This window comes from Hippopotamus amphibius, chromosome 2 (genome assembly GCF_030028045.1).
Source record: "Hippopotamus amphibius kiboko isolate mHipAmp2 chromosome 2, mHipAmp2.hap2, whole genome shotgun sequence".
Taxonomy (NCBI): domain Eukaryota; kingdom Metazoa; phylum Chordata; class Mammalia; order Artiodactyla; family Hippopotamidae; genus Hippopotamus; species Hippopotamus amphibius.
Window position 1 is genome coordinate 188,207,643 of NC_080187.1, and position 24,146 is coordinate 188,231,788.

Consider the following 24,146-nt stretch of genomic DNA (forward strand, 5'->3'; position numbering starts at 1 on the left):
TCTCCCTCTGGTGATATATCTTTCCCCATCTCCATCAGTGATTCTCTACTTACATTTTAAGACTTTTCAGACTCAGGGCCAATGTTACCAACTCTGTAAAGCCTTTATCAACACATCTTTCCTCACTAATTTGTAATTCATTCATGGCAGAGACAATATCCCATTCATTTTTGTGTCCTCAGCATCCAAAACTGTGCCTGGGTGATGGTGAATACTTAATAAATACTTGTTAAATGGATTAGTAAAAGATTTCCTAGCAGTCATTTGGAATTGAATCATGTATAGGCCTGCATTCTGTTGTTTCCTAGGAACTGTCTTCCCAGTACAAAATGGTAAGTTTTCTGTATGAAGAGATCTTTCTCTTATTTTTCTTCTGCATACTCCCCCATGCCTAGTTCAGTGCTGGGCAATGCTTCTGCTGGTGTCCCTGTTAGGAATTCCTGCAGAATTCTTAGACCTGACCCTGCAAAATAGTCTTTAAAACATATAAATATTTAACTTGAGAGTTGCACTCCTCCTCTACAGGGAAGGGCGGGCACAGCAAAGGAGGGCCCAGGGCAAAATGAGCCAATCAGTACATCCCTCTCCCTCATTCCCAACCTGTCCCTTTAGAGTCAGTGTCGCGTGGAGCTCTTCTTTCTGTCCTTCACCGAGGCACCAGAAGGAATCCTACAAACTGGAGTAAGTAAGGGTCTTGGGGAAGGGCAGGAAACTGATTTGCCAGATTTCTTTCTTTTCTTTTCTTTTTTTACATTTTAATTATTGTATTATAAATTTAGAAAAGGTGAAATTTACATCTAAAAGGAATATCTGCATTTCATGCCCTTGGATTCATAGTTAGGAAATGCTCCTCAGAAACTTGAACTGATTTGCACTCTGATTATTTAGGGATGAACATACAGATTCATTTTCATCTACTTGAGTTTCAGTGTAATTGTTTTAATTTGATTTACTGTAAATATCATTGTTTTGATCTTTCTATTTCTTTTGTAAACTGTCCATTTTATATTGGGATAGTTGGCAACTTATTGATTCATTATAGCTCTTTACATACTATGTATATTAATATTTTTCTTATGCCAGATTTCTTAATTGATCATATTTAGACCAAATTCAAGTAGTCCTGTGTCTACACAGGGAGGCCCTGATTTATAAAAATAAAAGTTGTCTGTCTATGTATGTTTAATAAAATTATATTTAAATGATTGAAGAGATCACAGTAAAAACAAAACAAAACAAAAAACAAAAACAAAAAACAATTCCATAAAATTGAAGGAAAATTTCTACAAAGTAAAAAAATCTCAGATGGACCTATATTACTATACTATAATTTTGAATGTTTATTAAGGTTGTTTATAGTGAGGCTAAAGGGTTTGCTTTGTTTCTTTATTCTCTCATTTTGTTTTAAAACCTCCTTTATTGGGGATAATTAACATTTGTACTGATTATTCTACATGTAGGTTTCTTTTATTTATCTCATGAGGTGCTCTCTTAGATGCTTCGAAAACAATTCTTGTGCTACATTATAGTCAGGAACTTGAAAGTCTATTAATCTTCCTTTCTCAAGAATGTATTGGGGGTTGTGGTCTTCCCAGCCTTCTGCCTTCTTGTTTTCTTCTTAGTCAGCACAACTTGGTGGGGCCTCCTGGAGACTAACAGGAGTAGTTGCCCTCTGACCCTTCCTTAAGGGGACTGAAGAGGGTCCTTTTTAGTCTGGGTCCTGGAGCCCTGGCTGAGGCACTAATTCATTTCAATTCCTCTGCTCTTCATTTCTCTTCCCCTATCTTATTTCCCCTTCCTTAGCTAGTCACAATAGGGAGTAGAAGTCTATATTTCATTATTTATTATTTTAGAATTATGCTTCCAATCTTCTCAATTCTCAGTTCTTAAAGAAATCAACACAATTTCTAAATATTTTTAGTTTTGTTTTTCCTGTGGGTACCTGGCCCTAAACGTTCTACCCAGCCCTACATTACAGAAGCACTAATCTTTCAGCCTTGGCTTTGACTTTGTTTTTCAGGAGAATAGGAGATGGAGAAAACAAATGGAAGAGAGGCCATTGCTCTGTCCACAGTGGAGACTGGCATAGCAAACCCAGGGCTGGAGCTCATGGTAACTCACCAGTTTAGTTTCTGCATATCTTTGTGGGCTGATGCATGGCCTCATGTAGGGTCTTTGGCTACTCACAACACCTGTCACCCTTGGCAGGGCCTTATGACTGACCTCAGCTCTACCTGTGCTTATAGGAAGAAGGAATAAATCCTGAGGGAACCAGGAAGAATGAAGAGCAAGGACACAGCATTGGGGATGGATTGGAACCTCCCACTCAACAGAGGTACAGGTGTTCTGGCATTGATTCAGTTATGGCCTAGGTGGGCTAGTGTCATCAGTGGACTCAGAAGAGGTCAGACTTGCCCTTTCTCAGGAGCTGGTGATCTTATTGTGGAAATAAGACTCACAGCCACATGCTGTTACCAGGTGCACATGTATATTTTTATTTAACTAATTGTTATATAAACCAGTGCCATAAGCAGTGAGTTCAGCGATATTAGCATTTGTTGGTCTGGCAACAAAAATAACAACAACTAGGGACTTCCTAGGTGGTGCAGCAGTTAAAAATCAGCCTGCCAATGCAGGGGACACGGGTTCAAGCCCTGCTCTGGGACGATTCCACATGCCATGGAGCAGCTAAGCCCGTGCGCCACAACTATTGAGCCTGTGCTCTAGAGCCCGTGAGCCACAACTACTGAGCCCATGTGCCACAACTATTGAAGCCCACGCGCCTAGGGCCCGTGCTCCACAACAAGAGAAGCCACTACAGTGAGGAGCCTGCACACCACAATGAAGAGTAGCCTCCACTTGCCGCAACTAGAGAAAGCCCATGTGCGGCAACAAAGACCCAATGCAGCCAATAAAAAAATTAAATAAATAAATAAATTTATATATAAAAAAACTAACATTTATTGAGTACTTACTGTTGTGCAGAATGCTTTATGTAATTAATTTATTTAATTTTCACAACAACAGGTGGGTACTAATTTTAGTCCCCTTTTTCAATTAGAAAATTCAGGCTTAGAAATTAACTTACCTGTATAATTTTTTAAAAATAGCTCTTCTGGAATACTCAAATTTGGGGATGAGGAGAAAGAGAAATCAGAAATTTTAAAAGACAGAGGAGGACCCACCAAAAAAGATAATAGAGAAAGTTAAAAAGTACAATCTTAGAAGTTAAAAAGACAAAAAAGTGTCAAGAATGAAGGTAAAATCAACCCACAATGTTCTGTGTAATAGGAGTCAAGGAAGAAGTGGGAAAAATCTTTGAATTTGGTGATGGTCATACTCGCAGAAGTAATGTCCATAGAAGCTATTGGGGGTAAAATAGGTTAGATGGAAGTTGTGTTCCATGGCGTGGAAAAGAGTCTGGGTATTTAAAAAAGTGCAGAGGCCATACATTGAGAAGCTTAGAAGAGGATATTGGATAGTTTCTAAAGGGCAAGTATGGATATGTGTTTCTTCTCTTTATTTTTAAGAATTAACTTAGTGACTTCATAGAGAAAACAAGCTTAAATTTTTAAATTCTATTATCTTCTTCGGAATTTCACATCTATATACATATAAATATATATCAACGTGGACATTACTACTTTGTATTTTTGCTTTTCCACTTATTTTATATATCACATTTCTATGAATTGACAGTAAGATTTCTATAAATTTTTCATGCTTACATAGTATTTCATACTTTGTTTAGCAATATAGGGGTTAATGTGAATTCTAGAATCAGACCACTTAGGTCTATATCTGAACTCTATCCAGTGATGTGCTGGTAAATGTTTAAGAATTGGCTCTCCAAGAGTAGTTTTGCCATGAATGTTGGTTCATATTTTTGCTTGCCTTAATGAGTAAGACCCTGAGTTGGCAAACTTTTTCTGTAAAGGGCCTGATAGTAAACATTTTAGGCTTTTTGGGCCCTAGGGTCTCTGCCACAACTACTCACCTATACCATTTTAGTGGGAAAGCAGCCACAGATGATACTAAACAAATAGCCATGGCTGTGTTCCTAAAACTTCATTTATAGAAACAAGGATGGACTGGCCCACAGACCACAGTTTGCTGCTTTTTGATCTAGACAAAATAATACATTTTGATTTGTAGCATTTGCCTATAGTGTAAATACTCTCATCATGGCTGATTTCAAGCTACCAATAGGATGTCACTGAATGAGGAGTTGGAAAGAGACATGCAATGGCACATCATTTCATAAGATTTCTACAAGACACACACAAGAGAGAACCTTAAGAGCTTAGATAACAGTACAATATAGCAGAATAAATAGGAAGTCCTGAGATTTATGACCTGTCTTGTTATAAAACTAGAAGCTTGGTGTCATAGTTAGGGCATATTAGTCAGCCTCTGCCTCTTCCTGTAGCGTCAGGGCCTCCTGCTTTGCATCTGCCATCCTGTGGCTCAGTTTCCAATGGCGTCCTAGTGTGCCTGGTGGTTGTTGAAACAATGGTCAGGCTACGTATAGATTAAAACTCTCTTTAAACTGTCTTTCTCTATTAAACTTAAACCTTCTAAATTCCATGGAGCCTTTAGGACGTTGTTTGATAATTGGTTTATATTTAGCCCAGTGACTGTGCTGGGCGTAGAAAAGACAGAGTATAGATCCACCTTAAAGTGCCCCGCCCAAGTTAGGGAGTGGTTTCCTTGAAGCTGTTGATCAGCTCTTGACTCCTCTAATATTGGGCTTAACTTTTTTTGTTGTTTAAATTTAATTTAAAAAAATTGAAGTGTAGTTGATTTACAATGCTGGGCTTGAATTTTTATTGTTTTATTTTTTTCTGGCTGCACTGTGCAACACGTGGGATCTTCGTTCCCTGACCAGGGACTGAACCTGTGCCCCCTTAGTGGAAGCATAATGTCTTAACCACTGGACTGCCAAGGAAGTCTGTGAACCTTCCTATATTTTGTCAGATTGCTGTTGGCACCTTAAACTACTCTAACATATAATTGTGTCCAGTTCCCTCAAATCTCAACAGCTTTATATTTTTTCAGATGAAAAATTTGTTAGATAGATATTAAAGTTATAACTTGCATTTCTTTAAATCCTAGTAAAGGTATATATTTTCCCCATTTAGTTTACCTTCTGTATTTCTGTGTGTGATTTGCTTTCCTTCTTTTATCACCTACATTAGAATCTGGATTTTGAAACTCATTTCATTTCTGCTGAACTATTCAAGTAGCACCCATATAGATTCTTGTTTCCAGTCCTCCCTACCTGCTGCATACGCACCTATCTTATACAGATTCTGCTGGAACTGCCTAAAACATGCCTCTGAACTGCCTTGTTCAAAAACCTCTATCATTCTCTAGTGGTTCATGAACAGAACCCAACTTCACAGCCTGGCATTCAAGTCTTCCCCACTCCTTCTGCTCTCCAACCATGAATTTGTACCTAACTTGACTTTCCAACATTAACTCTTAAAATTCCCTTTGTAACGTTCCTCTATGCATTAGAGTTAACCCTCAATTGTTCCTTAAATATAACCTTTCATTTCCTGCCTCTGTGTCATGTTTTCCATCATTCCTTCTGAGGGAAACGTCTTTCCATTTTACATCTTTCTGCCCAGATACAACATATCTTTTAAGGCCCAACTCAAGAGCAATCATGTCCATGATACCATCACAAATGGTCCTCCTCCTCCTTAACCTCACTGGCCCCAGTCCGAAGAGGCCCCTTCTTCAACAAAACTTCCATAATATTTCTATTTGATCTTCTCTAATAACATTTAAAAGTTTTGACACTATGTTACAGATTTATATGTATATTACATCCCCTATACTGGACTGTAAATACATTGAGGGCAGGATCCATGTTTATTTCATCCTTTTATCTCCTATAGCACCTGGTACAATGCTTTACCCATAGTATATACTGAAAAATTCCATAATGTTCAAAATTCAATAGATACACTTTTGAAGTAGAATTGACGAGATCTGGTGACTAAGGCCAGCCATTCTCAGGACACATACTCATACCCCTGTCTTTACCCTCTTCTACTTCTGTTCTTGGTTCCTCAGGATATCCTTGTTTTGGTTCTTCAGTGCAAACTGATTCTAGCTTCTCTTTCTTTTCATTACTTTTTCTGAATTTAGCCATTCCTATGAAGCAATTTAGCAAAGCATAAACATTTTAAAGAGGGTTCTTTCTGTTGTTGTCAGAATTCAAAAAAGTTTTGTGGTGGTGAGTTTTGTTTTAAAGAAGTAATGAACTTGAGCACATCTGATGGTTGAAAGAAGGAGCCAAGAGAGTCAAAGAAAGAGATGGAATGGAAAATGGAAGGGGATGGAGATGGTGAGATAAATAATTGTCAAATAAGCCCTTAGGAGTTGTCAGGAGATGCAATTGAGATCAAGAGTTGGAGGATTGGGCTTCCATGGTGGTGCAGTGGTTAGGAATCAGCCTGCCAATGCAGGAGACATAGGTTTGAGCCCTTATCTGGGAAGATTCCCACATGCCACAGAGCAACTAAGCCTGTGTGCCACAACTACTGAGCCTGCACTCTAGAGCCCATGAGCCACAACTATTGAGCCCATGTGCCACAACTAATGAAGCCTGTGTGCCTAGAGCCTGTGCTGCACAACAAGAGAAGTCACTGCAATGAGAAGCCCATACACCGCAACAAAGAGTAGCCCCCACTTGCCACTAGAGAAAGCCCAAGCAACAAAAATGAAGACCCAATGCAACCCATAAATAAATAAATTAATTTAAAAAAAAAAGAGTTGGAGGATTTGCCTTGGTAAGTGGGAAGGCCAGTTTTCCCTAAAATGTTGTAAAGGAGGCTGAGAAGCTATTGGATCAGAGATGTACTAAAGAGTCTAGGGCTAGAGAGGTTGAATTTCTGTAAAATAGAGGATATACCTACTGAAAACAAAGGGAACTAGACTTCATGAGAGCATCTGTCTCCCTCTCAGCCCCACAAACCCTCAGCTGTATCACCCCCTGCCCCCTGCAAGTCCTGAGCAGTAGAGGTAAGCTATGCTAGGGTCCTGGGGCTGGCTTAGCAGGGAACATCCTGTCCTGATGGGTCTGGCTGACAGAAGGGCAGCAGGGTCTGGCTGAGAAGGGCTCTTCTGCCCTAGAGGAAAAGAGTCATGTATTTTTTCCTAGCTTGTCTTCTAAATACCATTCTTCTGGTTCTTGATTCCAGAAATGAAGAGTTGGGTCATTAAAATTTTCATTTACATGAATGGTTTTTCATTCAAGCTAATTACAAGGAAAAGTGATAATGATCATGTACCAGGTTAATATTGCTTTAAATCTTGCTGAATTTCAGCTATAAATTCTGTTCACACAGGCCTAGACTTCATGTGGAACCCAGTTAAGCCATCACAACTTACCACAATTAAGTGGAACTGTAGCTCCAAACTGGACTGCCTGAGCCTTCTTCAGTGGTTGACACTCCACTTTATTATGTGTGGATTCACCTGCTTACTTCCTTTCAGTATTTGTTTTAAAACTTCTATTCTTTTCAAATTCCCAACCCTACTTTTTCTTACCCATCCCTATCTCCACTGCTAATTGGTATATAGTCCAATATCATTGCTTTCTAAGAAGATTAAATATTTTTGTTAGTAATACCTACATTCATCACTTCTAATACTATTTTATAATTTGCTTTGTCTTTGTCATCTTTTCTCCCCTCATTCTCTTAGAAAAAGAGTAGTCTCTCTCTTGCTTTTTAAAGCCAACCTCCCAGTCTCTGCTTTTTTTTTTTTTTTATTTTTTTTTATTTTTTTGGGGGGTACACCAGGTTCAATCAACTGTTTTTATACACATATCCCCATATTCCCTCCCTTCCTTGACGCCCCCCCCCTCGATTCCCCCCCACCCTCCCTGCCCCAGTCCTCTAAGGCATCTTCCATCCTCGACAGTCTCTGCTTTTTAATTGGGATATTTAGGCCATTTACATTTTTTAAAAAAAAAATTATTTATTTATTTATTTATTTATTTATTTATTTATTTATTTACTTATTTACTTATTGGCTGTGTTGGGTCTTCATTGCTGCATGTGGTCTTTCTCTAGTTGTGACGAGCGGGGGCTACTCTTCATTGTGGCACTCAGGATCCTCACTGTGGTGGCTTTTCTTGTTGCAGAGCACAGGCTCTAGGCATGTGGACTTCAGTAGTTGCAGCATATAGGTTCAGTAGTTGTATCGCACAGGTTTAGTTGCTCTGCAGCATGTGGGATCTTCCTGGAGCAGGGATTGAAACTGTGTCCCCTGCATTGGCAGGTGGATTCTTAACCATTGCACCACCTAGGAAGTCCCTAGGCCATTTACATTTAAGAATTTAAATCTACCATCTTGCTACTTATTTGTTTTTATTTGGTTCCACTGCTCTTTTCTTTTCTCAACATATAAAATTTATTTCTCCCACTGTTAATAATTTTCCCAGTCATCCATTAAGAATAGATTGTCTTTTCAGTGATTATCCAATATCCAATATTACATTCCTCTCATCAGTTATAGTCACCCCATACCTCTGATTTTATGAAAGTTTTCTTAATGATAAAATTTAGGATTTGGGGAACATTTCTAATTTCATTTGTCACTTGGATCCACAAAAGAAAAAAAAAGAGAGAGAGAGAGACAAAATAAAAACTAAAGGCCCAATTCACAATCAATGAGAATTTAGCTCAACTGCTTACCCAGATCCTTCCTCTCATCTCTGGATTGCAAGTAAACATAATTTAAAACATTGAAATATGTTTGACATGTAACATTGTGCAAAGTTAAGTTGTACAACATGTTAATTTGATACAGTTATATTTGTAATATGATTGCCATTGTAACAATAACTAGCACCTTTAGCATGTTACATAATGATTGTTTCTTTTTAGTGATTGAAATCGAGTTCTAGTCTCTTAGCAATTTTGATGAGTATAACACAATATTGTTGTCTATATTCACTCTACTGTGCACCAGTTCCCTAGGGCTTATTTACTATTTGTTGAAAGTTTATATCCTTAAACACCATCTGTCTTATCCCCTCCCACCTCCCCCATTCCCTGGTAACTACCATTTACTTTCTGTTTTTTATGAGTTTGTCTTTTTTAGGTTCCACATAAAAGTGAGCTCATATAGTATTTGTCTTTCTCTGACTTATCTCACTTAGCATAATATGCTCAAGGTCCATCCATGCTGTCACAAATGGCAGGATGGCCTTCTTTCTCGTGGCTGAATATATAAAGCCATAAATATATATAAATATACATATACATATATATATATATGTGTGTGTGTGTCACATCTTTACATATTCATTCATTGATGGGCACTTAGATTGTTCCCATACCTTGGCTATTGTGAATAATGCTGCAATAAACATGGAAGTGCATTTATCTCTTTGACAACCCTGTTTTCTTTTCCTTTGGGCATATACCAAAAGTGGAATTGCCGGGTCATGTGGTAGATCTATTTTTAATTTTTTGAAGAAACTCCATATTGTTTTCTATAGTGGTTGAACCAATTTATATTCCCACCAACAGTGTATGAGGGTTTCCTTTTCTCCACATCCTGGCCAACACTTGTGTCTTGATGATATCCATTCTAACAGGTGTGAGGTGATATCTCATTGTGGTTTTGGTTTTTATTTCCCTGATTAGTGATGTTGAGCATCTTTTCATGTACTTGTTGACCATTTGGATATCTTCTTTGGAAAAAATGTCTCTTCATTTCCTCTGTCCATTTTTAAATTGTGTCTTTTTTGTTGTTGTTGTTATTGAGTTTGTATGAGTTCTTTATATATTTTGGATATTAATCCCTTATCCAATATATGGTTTGCAAAAATTTTCTCCCATTACATAGGTTGCCTTTTATTTCAGTAATTGTTTCTTTTGTTGTACAGAAGCTTTTAAGTTTGATATAGTCCCACTTGTTGACTTTTGCTTTTGTTGTTTCTGCTTTCACTTTCCTATCCATAAAAGTATTGCCAAGACCAATGTCGAGGAGGTTCTTCCCTGTGTTTTCTTCTAGGAGTTTTATGGCATTAGGTCTTATGTTTAAGTCTTTGATCCATTTTGAGGTAATTTTTGTGAGTGGTATAAAATAGGGGTCCAGTTTTATTGTTCTTTATGTGTTTATCCAGTTTTCCCAACACCATTTGTTGCAGAGACTATCTTTTACCCATTGGGTGTTCTTGGCTCCCTCATTGAATATTAGCTGACTGTATATGTGGGACTTTAAGTCTGGGCTCTCTACTCTATTCCATTGGTCTATGTTTCTTTTTATGTCTGTACCATACTGTTTTTATTTACTATAGCTTTGTAGTATAGTTTGAAATCAGGACATATGATACCTCTGGCTTGTTCTTTTTCTTCAGGATTGCTTCAGCTATTTGGGGTCTTTCGTGGTTCCATACAAATTTTCCAATTTTTTTCCTATTTCTGTGAAGAGTGCCACTGGAATTTTGATGGGGATTGCATTGAATCTATCAATGGCTTTGTGTTGTATGGACATTTTAACAATATTAATTTTCCTGATCCATAAAGACAAGGTGTCTTTCCATTGTTTTTGTTTGTTTAATGCCTTTCCTCTTTGATGTCCTTTCCTCTTTTTATGGCTTCTTTAAGATTACCTCCTTAGTTACCTTTATTCCTAGGTATTTTATTCTTTTTGTTGCAATGGTGAATGGGATTGTCTCCTTCATTTCTCTTTCTGATCTTTCATTGTTAGTGTATAGAAATGCAAGAGATTTCTGTGTGTTAATTTTGTATCCTGCAACTTTACCAAATTCATTGATTAGCTCAAGTAGTTTTCTGGTGGCATCTTTAGGATTTTCTATGTATAGTATCATGTCATCTGTGAACACTGACAGTTTTACTTCTTTTCCAATTTGGATTCCTTTGATTTCTTTTTCTTCTCTGATTGCTGTGGCAAGGACTTCCAAAACTATGTTGAATAGTAGTGGTGAGAGTGAACATTCTTGTCTTGTTCCTGATCTTAGAAGGAATGCTTTCAGTTTTTCACCATTAAGAATGATATTTGGGACTTCCTAGGTGGTGCAGTGGTTGAGAGTCTGCCTGCCAATGCAGGGGACACGGGTTCAATCCCTGCTCCAGGAGGATCCCACATGCTGCAGATGACTAGGCCCATGTGCCATAACTACTGAGCCTGCATTCTAGAGCCCATGAGCCACAACTATTGAGGCCATGTGCCACAACTACTGAAGCCCACGAGCCTGGAGCCTGTGCTCTGCAACAAGAGAAGCCACTGCAATGAGGAGCCTGCGCACCACAATGAAGAGTAGGCCCCACTCACTGCAACTAAAGAAAGCCTGTGTGCAACAATGAGGACCCAATGCAGCCAATAAATAAATAAATAAATAAATAAATAAATAAATAAAGTTTGCTGTGGGTTTTTCATATATGGCCTTTATTATATTGAAGTAGATTCCCTCTTTGCCCACCTTCTGGAGAGTTTTTATCATAAATGGGTGTTGAATTTTGTCAAAAGCTTTTTCTGCATCTATTGAAATGATCATGTGGTTTTTATCCTTCAGTTTGTTAATATGGTGTATCACATTGATTGATTTGCATATATTGAAGAATCCTTGCATTCCAGGGATAAACCCCACTGGATCATGGTGTATGATCCTTTGAATGTGTTGTTGGATTCTGTTTGCTAGTATTTTGTTGAGGATTTTTGCATCTAAATTCATCAGTGATATTGGTCTGTAATTTTCTTTTTTTGTGGTATCTTTGTCTGGTTTTGGTATCAGGGTGATGATGGCCTCAGAGAATGAGTTTAGGAGTGTTCCTTCCTCTGCAATTTTTTGGAGGAGTTTGAGAAGGACGGGTGTTAGCTCTTCTCTAAATGTTTGATAGAATTCATCTGTGAAGCCAACTGGTCCTGGACTTTTGTTTGTTGGAAGATTTTTGATCACAGTTTTAATTTCATTACTTGTGATTGGTCTGTTCATATTTTCTATTTCTTCCTAATTCAGTCTTGGAAGGTTACACCTTTCTAAGAATTTGTCCATTTCTTCCAGGTTTTCCATTTTATTGGCATATAATTACTTGTAGTATAATTGCTTGTAGTCTCTTCTGATGCTTTTTATTTCTGTGGTGTCCATTGTAACTTCTATTTCATTTTTAATTTTACTTTGAGTCCTCTCCCTCTTTTTCTTGATGTGTCTGGCTAAAGGTTTATCAATTTTGTTTATCTTCTCAAAGGACCAGCTTTTAGTTTTATTGATTTTTGCTATTGTTTTCTTTGTTTCTATTTCATTTATTCGGCCCTGATCTCTATGATTTCTCTCCTTCTACTAACTTTGGGTTTTGTTTGTTTGGGATTTTTCTTGTTTCTTGAGGTAGGATTGTATTGCTATAAACTTCCCTCTTAGAACTGCCTTTGCTGCATCCCATAGGTTTTGGATCATTGTGTTTTTGTTGTCATTTGTCTCTAGGTATTTTTTAATTTCCTCTTTGATTTCTTCAGTGATCTCTTGGTTATTTAGTAGCGTATTGTTTAGCCTCCATGTGTTTGTGTCTTTTACAGTTTTTTTCCTGTAATTGATTTCTACTCTCATAGCATTGTGGTCAGAAAAGATGCTTGATATTTTTTAAATTTTCTTAAATTTACCAAGGCTTGATTTGTGACCCAAAATGTGATCTATCCTGGAGAATGTTCCATGTACACTTGAGAAGAAAGTGTAATCTGCTGTTTTTGGATGGAATGTCCTATAATTATCAATTAAATCTAGCTGGTCTGTCATTTAAAGCTTGTGTTTCCTTATTAATTTTCTGTGTGGATGATCTGTCCGTTGGTGTAAGTGGGGTGTTAAAGTCCCCCACTATTATTGTCTTCCTGTCGATTTCCTCTTTTATATTTGTTAGCATTTGCCTTATGTATTGAGGTGCTCCTATGTTGGGTGCATATATATTTATAATTGTTATCTTCTCTTCTTGGATGGATCCCTTGATCATTATGTAGTGTCCTTTTTTGTTTCTTGCAATATTTTTTATTTTAAAGTCTATTTTATCTGATATGAGTATTGTTACTCCAGCTTTCTTTTGATTTCCATTTGCATGGAATATCTTTTTCCATCCCCTCACTTTCAGTCTGTATGGGTCCCTAGGTCTGAAGTGTGTTTCTTGTAGACAGCATATATATGGGTCTTGTTTTTGTATCCATTCAGCCAATCTGTGTCTTTTGGTTGGAGCATTTAGTCCACTTACATTCAAGGTAATTATCAATATATATGTTCCTATTACTATTTTATAAATTGTTTTGGGTTTGTTTTTGTAGGTTCTTTTCTTCTCTTGTGTTTCCTACTTAGAGAATTTCCTTTAGCATTTGTTGTAGGGTTGGTTTGGTGGTGCTGAATTCTCTTAGCTATTGCTTGTCTGTAAAGCTTTTGATTTCCCCCTCGAATCTGAATGAGATCCTTGCTGGGTAGAGTATTCTTGGTTGTAGGTTCTTCCCTTCCATCACTTTGAATATATCGTGCCACTCCCTTCTGGCTTGCAGAGTTTCTGCTGAGAAATCAGCTGTTAACCTTATGGGAGTTCCCTTGTATGTAATTTGTCATTTTCCCTTGTTGCTTATAATAATTTTTCTTGTGTTTAACTTGACTACTATGTGTCTTGGTGTGTTTCTCCTTGAGTTTATCCTGCTTGGGACTCTCTGTGCTTCCTGGACTTAGGTGGCTATTTCCATTCCCATGTTAGGGAATTTTTCAACTACAATCTCTTCAAGTATTTTCTCAGGTCCTTTCTCTCTCTCCTCCTTCTGAGACCCCTATAATGTGAATGTTGGTGTGTTTAATGTTGTCCCAGAGGTCTCTTAGGCTGTCTTCATTTCTTTTCATTCTTTTTTTCTTTATTCTTTTCCGTGTCAGTGATTTTCACCATTCTGTCTTCCAGATCACTTATCCATTGTTCTGCCTCAGTTATTCTCCTGTTGGTTCCTTCTAGTGTATCTTTCATTTCAGTTATTGTATTGCTTATCTCTGTTTGTTTGTTCTTTAATTCTTCTCGGTCTTTGTTAAACTTTTCTTGCATCTTTTCAATCTTTGCATCCAGTCTTTTTTCAAAGTCCTGGATCATCTTCACTATCATTATTCTGAATTCTTTTTCTGGAAGTTTGCCTATCTTCACTTCATTTAGTTGTTTTTCTGGGGTTTTATCTTGTTCCTTCATCTGGTACAAAGTCCTCTGTCTTTGCATTTTCTCTATCTTTCTATGGCTGTGGTCTTCAGTTCCACAGAACAAAATACTGCTGTCTGCCCTTTTATGGAAGAGGCTATCTAAGAGGGTTGTGTGTGCTTCCTGATGGGAGGGACTGGTGGTGGGTTGGGCTGGGTGTTGCTTTGGTGGGCAGAGCTCAGTAAAACTTTAATTTGCTTATGCCTTCTTTAATTAAAAAAAATTTTTTTTTGGCTCTGCTGCACAGCTTGCAGGATCTCAGTTCCCCAACCAGGGATTGAACCCAGGCCCTTGGGAGAGAAAGGATAGAGTCTTAAGCACTGGCCTGCCAGGGAATTCCCTGAATATTTTTAAATGATTCCATTTTATCTCCTTTATTGGCTTATTAGGTATAACTCTTTGTTTTGCTATATTACTGGTTGGTTTAGAGTTTTTGTAGTATATATTTTCTTCCTTCCTTCTTTCCTCCCTCCCTCCCTTCTTTTCTTTTGCCATGGGGCATGCAGGATCTTAGTTCCCCCAGCAGTGTGGAGTTTTAACCACCAGGGAAGTTCCCTGCAGTATATATTTTCAACTTATCAAGCCTACCTTCAAATGATATTATACTCCTTCACATATAGTATATAAGAATCTTATAATAGTATACGTCTGTATGTCCCCTTCCAGCCTTTATATTACTGTTGTTTATCTTGATACATTTTACTTCCACATATGTTATAAACCCCATACTACAATGTTATTATTTTTGTTTGAACATTATCTTCCCATATGTTCCAACTTAAATATACTTGCGTCTGCATGAATCCCTGTCTTTTCCCTCCTTTGTCAGAAGGCCTACTCTCCCTGAATCTGAAGCCTCTTTACCCATCTTCTTAATGCCACCCTTCTACATCCCCTTCCACAGGGCCCTCTTTCCCCTACTTCTTTAATTGCTCCTCCATTAGACCTTCTACCAATCTGTAAGTGTACTCAAGTTTCTTTCCTCTTATAATAAACAAACACAAAAATCAACCTTATTTCAAACTTGTGATATCTTTTTTTTTCACAGCCAAGTTTCTTGGAGATGTGGGATTTCCTTGTTTCCATTTTTCTCACCTCCTCATTCAGTTCTCAGCCCAGTGCAATCTGATTTTCACCATCACTGCTCAGCTGCAATTCTCTTACTCAAGTGAGCAGTGAAAACCTACTCACCAAGGCTAATGTACACACATTTTCACTGGGCATCTCTGCAGAATGACCCTTCTGATCCTTTCTGGAAACGCATTTATTGATTTTAATGGCACTATACTCGTCTCATTCTCCTGCCTCTCTGGATGTTCCTTCTTGTCTGTTGTTTTCCAGAGTCTGTCATTTGTCTTCTCTTCTCACACCTACACTTAATGTCTTAATTCATACAGCCACATCTGATGCCTGCACCTTTGTTCTAAGCTTCTGACCTATATATCTAATCACTTACCAAGCATCTTCATCTAGGTGTGACATATACACTTCAAATTAAACATTAAAACCAAATTCCTGTCAGCATAGGCTTGATGCTTTTCTACTAAGTCAGGCCCTGGGCTGGGCTCTAGGCACACAAAGATAAATAAACTCACATTTCCTCCTCAGGTCTGTCCCACCTCCCGTCTTCTCTCTTTTGGTGCATGTTATCACCCTGACTGAGTCACTCACAGCAGGAACCTCATTTGTCATCCCAGTTTCCCTCCCTTGTTGTTGATCCTCTTTCTCAAACACCTATGCCATTCACCTCCTATCAGTCCTCCCCTGCACCTCCTATCAGTCCTCCCCTGCACCCTCAGTTACTTCCTGACCAGCCCCCAGCTCATCATCCACTCCCCTGCCTCTAGAGTGATCTATTTACAAAACACACATCTGCTCATGTTATTACCTAGCTTAAATTCTTCAGTGGGTCTCTGCTTTCTACAAGATAAAACTGAAATTCCTGAGTATGATATATAGTCTAAGTAACCTGGCTTCTATTTTCTTTACAAGCTTTCTTCCCACCATCCGTCCACATGCCCCCTGCTTCTCAGCGACAATAAATCATACTGTTCTTTGAAAATGCTAGGCTCACTCAGATGTGCTTTTCCTCCTCTAGCGGCACCCCAGCCCTCTCTTCTAACTCCCTGCAACATATCCCCTTGGCAGATACCTTCCCTTTTACCTTTTGGATCAATTCATCTGTCCTCTTCTTCGTGAAAGCAAAGGCATAGTTACCTGCTCCTTCTCTTCTACTCTCTTAGCAATTATAACTTTGGAATTCTGGTATGGTTCCTCTGGAATTCCAGTCTTACATGTCTAATTAGAAGCCACATGGAGTAATGGAAAGATATGAGTTTTAAATCCTAACTCTGCCAGTAAGCTCAGTTTCTTTTTTTATGAACATGACATTAACCTTGTGGTTTTGGGGGAGGATGATTGGTGAGGTCTTGCAGTACCTGGTAAAAAGTGCTTACTAAATAGTATCTGGTTTTCCTTTCCTTCAGAGGCAATTTTTTTGAAAAAGTAGTCCATATATGCTCACACTCACTCAATCCCCTGCAATTCCATTTTCATCCATTCACTCTCCTATAAACGGCTCTTTCAAAAAGAACCAGTCACCTCTTCACTGCCATCTTTTTCTCATTTGCCATGCTACCTGATTTTACACATCATTTCCTCCTTCTTAAAGATCATTTCTCTTTTTCGCTTTTCCTCCTAGCTCTCCAACTGCTCCTACTAAGTCTGTTGTTTCTTCTATCAGAGCAACTGTTCTGCCTTCCTGGGAGGATGGTGGTAAGCCTGGCAGGCACGAGTGGGAATGGCAAGATAGGCGGATGGGTGTGAACTGCACAAGCTACTGGGAGAGAGGTCTGGAAGGGCACCTTGGGGCAGACGAAGTTGCGTGTCAATGCAAGTCCTGTGTGAAGAACTTTAGGCAGTCCATCCTTGCTAGGAACTCCTCCCCCCACCCCCTCCAGTTGCTGTTGTGTTTTTGTTTTTCTTTTCTGTTCTTTTTTTTTTTCCTTCTCCTCGTTAGGGCTCGAGCCTGAATTCAACAGCTGAATGAGTCAGAGCTCTTTTGTCCTCAAATTTCTATTGAAATCATTAAAAGATGGTATAAATAGGGACAAATTTTATCAGCATAGGAACTTGATAATGGGCATTAATTATATATTAGAAACTTGCAGGATTTTGCTAACAACAGAACTAAAGGGCTGGCGCACAAAGACCACTGGGGAAAGAGTCATGACTCTCCCTAATGAGAGAGAGCCTTACCTGGGAAGACTACTGCTTTTTAGAACCCCTGCCACCCCTAACCTGGAGGGATAAGAGTCTGGAAGGAAGAAGTTGAGAATGGGTAGAAGGGCCAGTTGGAAACCCACTAGCTAGGTCCCTCTTGTTTTTGTGGACCTTTGAATCTCTACCTTTAGTATGAAGAAGATCTGACTTTTTAAATATTGTGCATCAAGCAGAGATTTGAGTCCTGTGTGGAGGGAGAGTTCTTTTCCAGGGAAACACATCTGTCACGACTCAGCAGATAAGCACCCGGCTGTGTTCTGGTTTCGGTTCCCTTCTCGTTCTACCTGGGCTGATGGTTCTCAGAGCTGGTCATCCCCAGGCATGTGTCCCCTCTGTCTCCAATGTAGCTTTGCTGGCCTCCATCAAATAGACCTTTCTCTCGCATTCCCTGGTTTTCCAACTCCTATTTGGCTTTCCACTTTGGTTTATTAATAACCTTTTGGCTTCTCAGTCACCATTCTCCCTTGGACACTTTTGCTAACTGTTCTTGAGCTGCTCTGCAACATTACCCAGCAGTCCTTGCCCATCCAGTTTAAACCAGTTGTATACACAACTTTGTATCTGGCAAAGTGGTACCTGGTACAGTACCCACTGACCAGTTCTTTTTATGCTATCATCAAACTAATACTTTGGACCCCTTGAAGAGATTCTGGTCACTTCTACCTGGAGACCCTTGCCCTTTACTCAGACCATCATTTGGTACTGGGTTGATTCATTTCCTTTCTTCTAGTTCTTTCTTCAAGCTGGGGCAAGCAAGGATTTACCCAGGGCCCTACTGTCAATGGTCACAAGAGATGGATTTTTTTGAAAGCTGTCCTAAGCCTTCCACTCTAACTGCTAAATGATAGTACCCCTGGGAATTTCCATACCTTTATCTCCCTTAATTGGGGGAGTTTCCACAACTTATGGGAAATGTCACTAAGAAAATGCATGAACACTCTTGCTGCTAGGTCTGACCAATTGTGCCCACTAATGCTATGTTCAGCTAGCACTACCTACCATCCTTACCATACTCTTTCTCATGCTGTCACTTGAGACTGCAGGCAGTAAGCATGTAAGTGGGAGGGTTATTATTAGTCCATATCTGGAAAGTCTTCCATACACATACCTGGAGAATTTACCAGTGGCTGCAGACATCAGAGCAAGTGGAAAAGATATCAAGTGTCACCGTCTACCAGACAGATTTTTTTTCTCAATTCATCTTCTGGGTATACCATAGTTACTAATCCTCAAACTGAACCATTATGTAAAGAGCTTGGTCGTATTAGCAAGATCCTGGGCCAAGCAGGATGCCAGGACCATGAACACCTGTGAACATACCTCTATGCATTGCTTCTCAATTGGTTTAAAAGAATCTGAGAACTTCTTTTCTCTTTTCCTTTGGAATGTCCCTTATGATTTTTGTTTTAATTTTAATTTTTTAAGACAGAGGTCCTGTTCTAAATTGATGTTCTAGGATCAAGTTGTTTATGGGTTTTTCAGAAATGAGTGTTTTTCACTGACTTCTCGCCACACCCACTGAACGTTAGTTTTCAGGAAATGGTCGAATGTGGTCATGAGGTGATGGCAGAAATATTTTCTAGGTATGTTGTTTATATTTATTCTTGGACTAGTGCATGCCCTCTCTAATTCTGCAACAGCTTCGCTGAACTGGCATTTGACTAGGCATAATTTTAAACCAGCTTTGCCTAGTGGATAAGTTTGGGTCCTAACAGGAACAGAAGGGATACTTAAATTAGGTTAATTAGAGGAGAGTTTATTTACAGAGGGGGTTTATTTACAGACAGACCATTACAAAGATGTGTGCAAGATGTAGCAGAATCATAAGAAACGATAGTGCAAGATCCTGAGGCTAGAAGCATTGAACAGTTACTATTCTTCGGTCCAAAGGGACAAGATATAAGAGAATCCAGAAGGAGGGTCAGATAAAGAAGACCTCAATATGCTGATCTCAGTCCTTTCATATACTCTGATCTCCTTCTGGATCCCCCTGGTAGAACCCAACTAGATAATCTAGAGGGTTATGGAAGCCCATGGGTGTAGCCCACATGGATTAGAATCCTAGGGCACAGAGCAGGATGGAGAGTGGATCTGGTGGAGCAAACCAGAGATATCTGGCACACAGGGGAAGTCTAGGATTGAAATTAAATTAGTTCCTTGATATACTTTGCAAATGATGTTCCAAAGATATTGACATCCTCCAGGTATACTGAAACTTCTAAGCAATCCTTTTTACTCACTACTTTCTCTATTAAGCATGGAAAGATCCTAAGGTGTGCTCTTGAATTGATTAAGTCAGGTCGTGATAAAGAATGTTTTCTCCTTTCTCAGATCACCTATATCTGATAATACACACTCTACTCAGCTAACACAGTGTTGGACTCCCTGAAAAAAGAAGAAATAAGGAGAAGAAGGAGGAGTGAAAGGGAAGACTATGTATAAAAAAACGGGAGTGTGTTAGATGGGAGAGGCAGCAATGGAGAAGGAGCCATAGAAATCTGTGAGCTAAGTCCCCAGGGCATTTGGAGCTAGTGGTTGGTCCCAGTCCTGGCTAAGTTGTCCTGCATCAGCATGATGGCCAACTGAGTCCTTCTTGCTGGGCTCATCTTCTTTGGAGTTTCTAAGAATTTGGAAATTAGAGCTTTGTGCTCATATGACTTCAGTGTGCTGAGGGTATTTAGGAATGGCAGAGACAGGCGAGCCTAGGGCTAGGTAAGATGCAGTGTAGGGAGGTGGTTAAGAGCTCATATTCTGAAGCCGGACTGCCTGAGTTTACGCTCTATCTATGCTCCTTACAACTTCCATGACCTTGGGAAAGGTACTTCTTTCTTTTCCAGTTTCCACATCTGTAAAATGGGAATGATAATTGTAGCCACCTCAAGAGTTCTTATTAGGAGTCAATGAGTCACTACTTTGAAACGTCTTAGAAAAAGTCCAGCACATAGAAAGCACTATATAAATGTTTGTTAAATTAAACTTGAAAAGTCCTACTTGCTGGGCGTCTTCTCTCAGGCCCTCTCATCCAGGGATTATTGAGGGTGGTAGTGTTTTCCTTCTGGTTTGTTGATGCACATCTGATTGTTCAGGGTTATGCATTTGTGTGGTTTTTATTTTCTCTCAGAAGAATAGGCCCTTTTCTGAATCTGGAAGCTGAGCAATCCCTTGTCCCTAGGGAACAGGAAGGAGTAAGTCCCAGGAATCTCTCCTTAATGTGACCAGTGTTCACTTCTGTGGTAAGAAATTACCGAGGATATTGCTAGCCTAGTTTGGATAAGAGTGTTCTGACCTGCTGTCCATTGTCAAGGTTGACCTGGCCTTTTTGGCATCACTCAATACTACCTAACTTTCCCTGGATGGATTTTGTTAAGAGAAAATTCTTTCTCAGGCCAGGCAATCTAAGTTCTGGGAATTGATACAAACAGGATGGAATAATTTTTGTATCTTAACTTTTGGATTCTCATCAGGAGGGACATACAGCCTTTCACAAAGGCAAGAAGTTTCTGCAAAACGCACGCTGGCTTGTTTAAGAAGATCCTGCTGTGCCTGTTGTGTTTGGGTAAGGTATTGAGAGTCCATGGAAGTGAGAGACACAATCGTTTTAGAAATGTGACCTTGTGTCAAGACTATTACTAGATGGAAAGCAACTTTATTCACAAGTTGATCTAAAGGGTTATATGATGTAGAAATCTTAATTACTTGTAATGAACTGTAATTTATAGAGTTGCATTTCTAAGAATAAGTAAAATCTGAGGATAAGCTATTTTTCAAAATGTACCAGTACAATTTGATAGACTTAAATATTTCAGAGAATCTGGGCTTGTCTCTTTTTTTAGTGTCTTGATTAGATGAGGGGCATGGTTCTTGTAGCCTATGAAAGAAGCCTGTAGTATATTCTACTTATTTGCTGGTTTACTGGTAAGATCAATGGTATAAAATATTTTTAAAATATAGCAAACCTCTTTAGAATTCCCTGGTTGTCCAGTGGTTAGGACTCGGCACTTTTACTTAGATCCCTGGTTGGGAAACTAAGATCCTGCAAGTCTCCAGGCATAGAAAAAAAGAAAGCAAACCTCTCTTTAAAATATACTGTCAGTGATGGACTCCCTGGTGGTGCAGTGGTTAAGAATCCGCCTACCAATGCAGGAAACATGGGTTCAATTCCTGGTCCGGGAAGATCCCACAGGCCTCAGAGCAACTAAGCCCATGCACCACAACTACTGAGTCTGCGCTCTAGAGCCCATGAGCCACAACTATTGAGTCTGTGTGCCACAACTATTGAAGCCTGGACACTTAGAGCCTGTGCTCCACAACAAGAGAGGCCACTGCAGTGAGAAGCCCGCACACTGCAACAAAGAGTAGCACCTGCTCGCTGCAACTAGAGAAAGCCCGTGCGCAGCAACGAAGACCCAACACAGCCTAAATAAATAAATAAATAAATAAATAAATAAATAAATAAAGTTTATTAAAAAAAATACTGTCAGTGATGTATGGGACTTTGATGTCAATATTAGAAGCAGCTGGGATGGTGAGAACAAAAATTATATTTTGGGGTGAGTCAGGGAGCCATGGAGTGAGGACCATATGGCTGCACTTCCTAGTAGTAGCCTTGTTTACATGGCTCTGCTCAAGAGGAAAGGTTAAAATGACTGTGGTTATAAAGTTTTGAGAAAAGATGACTTTTTAAGAGTACAAAGGTGGGTGCTGAGCAAATCCACGAAGGGAATAGAAAGAGGTTATCAGATAAAATAAAAGAGAATGAGATTTCATCAAGGACAAGTGAAAATATGCAGCATTCAAACTAAGTTGGTTCCTCCTTGGGATCCCCCCAAAAAACAGTTGGCCATCTCTCCTGGACTTGAGAACTGCAGCTCACTCTGACAGTCAGGGCTGGGTGGTAAGGTTGCTGGCGGGTTTTTCTTGCCTTAAGTCCCAGATATTCATGACTAAATCTTCATTTGTTCCTAGGGGGCTCTGCCTTGCTGATCCTTACTCTGTACTTTCTCTTTTTAGCTTATGCTGCCTACTTCCTGGCAGCTTGCATCTTGGATTTCCATAGAGCCCTGGCCTTGTTCGTCCTCACCTGTTTGGCGCTTTTGGTCCTAGTTCACCATTTTCTGAAAAAATTCTTTGCTGAAAAATTAACAAGATGTCTGAAGCCGCTTGAAAACTCCCGCCTGAAGCTATGGATGAAATGGTAAGAGAAGAATCTCAGTATCCCTAGTCCCACAACTTGTCTTATACCCCAATCCACTACACTGTTCCTCCTTTGACAGTTCTTGAGCTATCTCTCAGAGCTTCCCCTATACAAGGCTCAGAGAGCAAACAGCAATGGGCCTCTGAGCACTGAACTTAGTCCAGTTTCTTATAGCCTCATGTCTCAATATTGCTAGCGGGCAGGAGGGGTTACATATCAGAGAAGAGTTTCAGTCTGTTTATTGTTAGGGCTGGTGTCAGAAATGAGAAAAACCATACTCCTCTTCAGTGAAGTAATCAAGGCAAAGAGGCTTATAGCTGCATTAAACTATCAAATTGGTTTCATGGTCATGTGTTTCTCCCTTAGTTCCCAGGTACTTTCCATGCCTTTTTTCCCTCTAGTCCTCCAGACTTCCTGCACCCACTGGTGTCTTATAATTCCCTAGAGTTTAAGGCTCAGAAAATAGCGGTTCAGAATGTTTTCAACAGTGATCATTTGGAGAAGCACAGCAGACTACAGCCTAAATTTTGTGTCATTGATTTATTTGACACTGGAGAGATAGAGGTAAAGGACTTTCTCCATTAGCAGGATGGATTCTGGAAGCCAGATTTAATTCACTTTGAGTTCATAGAGAGAACAGCTCCAAAATTCAACCCCTGATCTGTAATCCCTTCTGTTATTATCATTGCTGTTCCTGCAGTGTCTCAATGGACAATGTGCTCTTTTTGTTTTCTTTTCATATATGATATACCTTCTAATTCTTTTCCCTTGAACTGAAAGGACTCCAACACTCAGACATGAGGAGACTAGCTTCTGTATTGCCTGAGCATGTTTGGTACATCAAGGGACTACAAGGCCATTAATAGTTGACTTGTGGCTTAGCCTTTACTCTTGCCCTTGGAGTGGTTGGGAGTTGGGTAGAGATCCATGAGGGACTTCCTCCTTCTTTTTAAAATCTTCTGGTTATGCATTAGAACAATCTTAAAGAATAAGTCTTTATATTACATCTTACTGATATGATAGCTTGAGGAAAAGGAGGTCTTGAGATTTATGTCCTCAGATTGGACTCTTTCAGCTTCATTCTGTGAGTAAAACAGTTGAGGGGAGGGGAGAGGTGGTAACTGGGAAACCACAGATGAATGATTCTAAAGATATGTCTCTGTGTCTAATCTATTAGGTTGTTTCATTTATCCTTGTGGTGAATTTCTATTTTTTAGAGGTGAAGTTGTTTCTTATTCATCCACTGAGTTGATGATATGGTTCTGAAATTCCCTCTCCAGGGTGTTTGCAGGAGTCTCCTTGGTTGGCCTTATCCTGTGGCTGGCTCTAGACACAGCCCAAAGGCCAGAGCAGCTGATCTCCTTTGCGGGAATCTGCATGTTCATCCTCATCCTCTTTGTCTTCTCCAAACACCACAGTGCAGTGAGTTTTGGGTATGCAGGGTGGGCATAGTAGTA

The 24,146-nt window shown here is 39.3% G+C and overlaps 1 protein-coding gene and 1 long non-coding RNA gene across 2 annotated transcripts in view; one reads left to right on the forward strand and one right to left on the reverse strand.

Moving 5' to 3' along the window:
* Positions 1 to 15,837, reverse strand: part of LOC130846789 (uncharacterized) — a 48,314-nt gene extending 32,477 nt beyond the window's left edge. Inside the window, exon 1 of the long non-coding RNA XR_009051630.1 lies at positions 15,809 to 15,837. This is a non-coding gene — a long non-coding RNA (uncharacterized LOC130846789). The remainder of the gene's footprint in view (positions 1 to 15,808) is intronic.
* SLC28A2 (solute carrier family 28 member 2) overlaps positions 2,032 to 24,146 on the forward strand; it is a 40,827-nt gene continuing 18,712 nt past the window's right edge. Inside the window, exons 1-5 of the mRNA XM_057725243.1 lie at positions 2,032 to 2,112; positions 2,247 to 2,335; positions 20,960 to 21,051; positions 22,506 to 22,689; positions 23,970 to 24,111. Of these exons, the coding sequence (XP_057581226.1) occupies positions 2,032 to 2,112; positions 2,247 to 2,335; positions 20,960 to 21,051; positions 22,506 to 22,689; positions 23,970 to 24,111 (588 nt within the window). The remainder of the gene's footprint in view (positions 2,113 to 2,246; positions 2,336 to 20,959; positions 21,052 to 22,505; positions 22,690 to 23,969; positions 24,112 to 24,146) is intronic.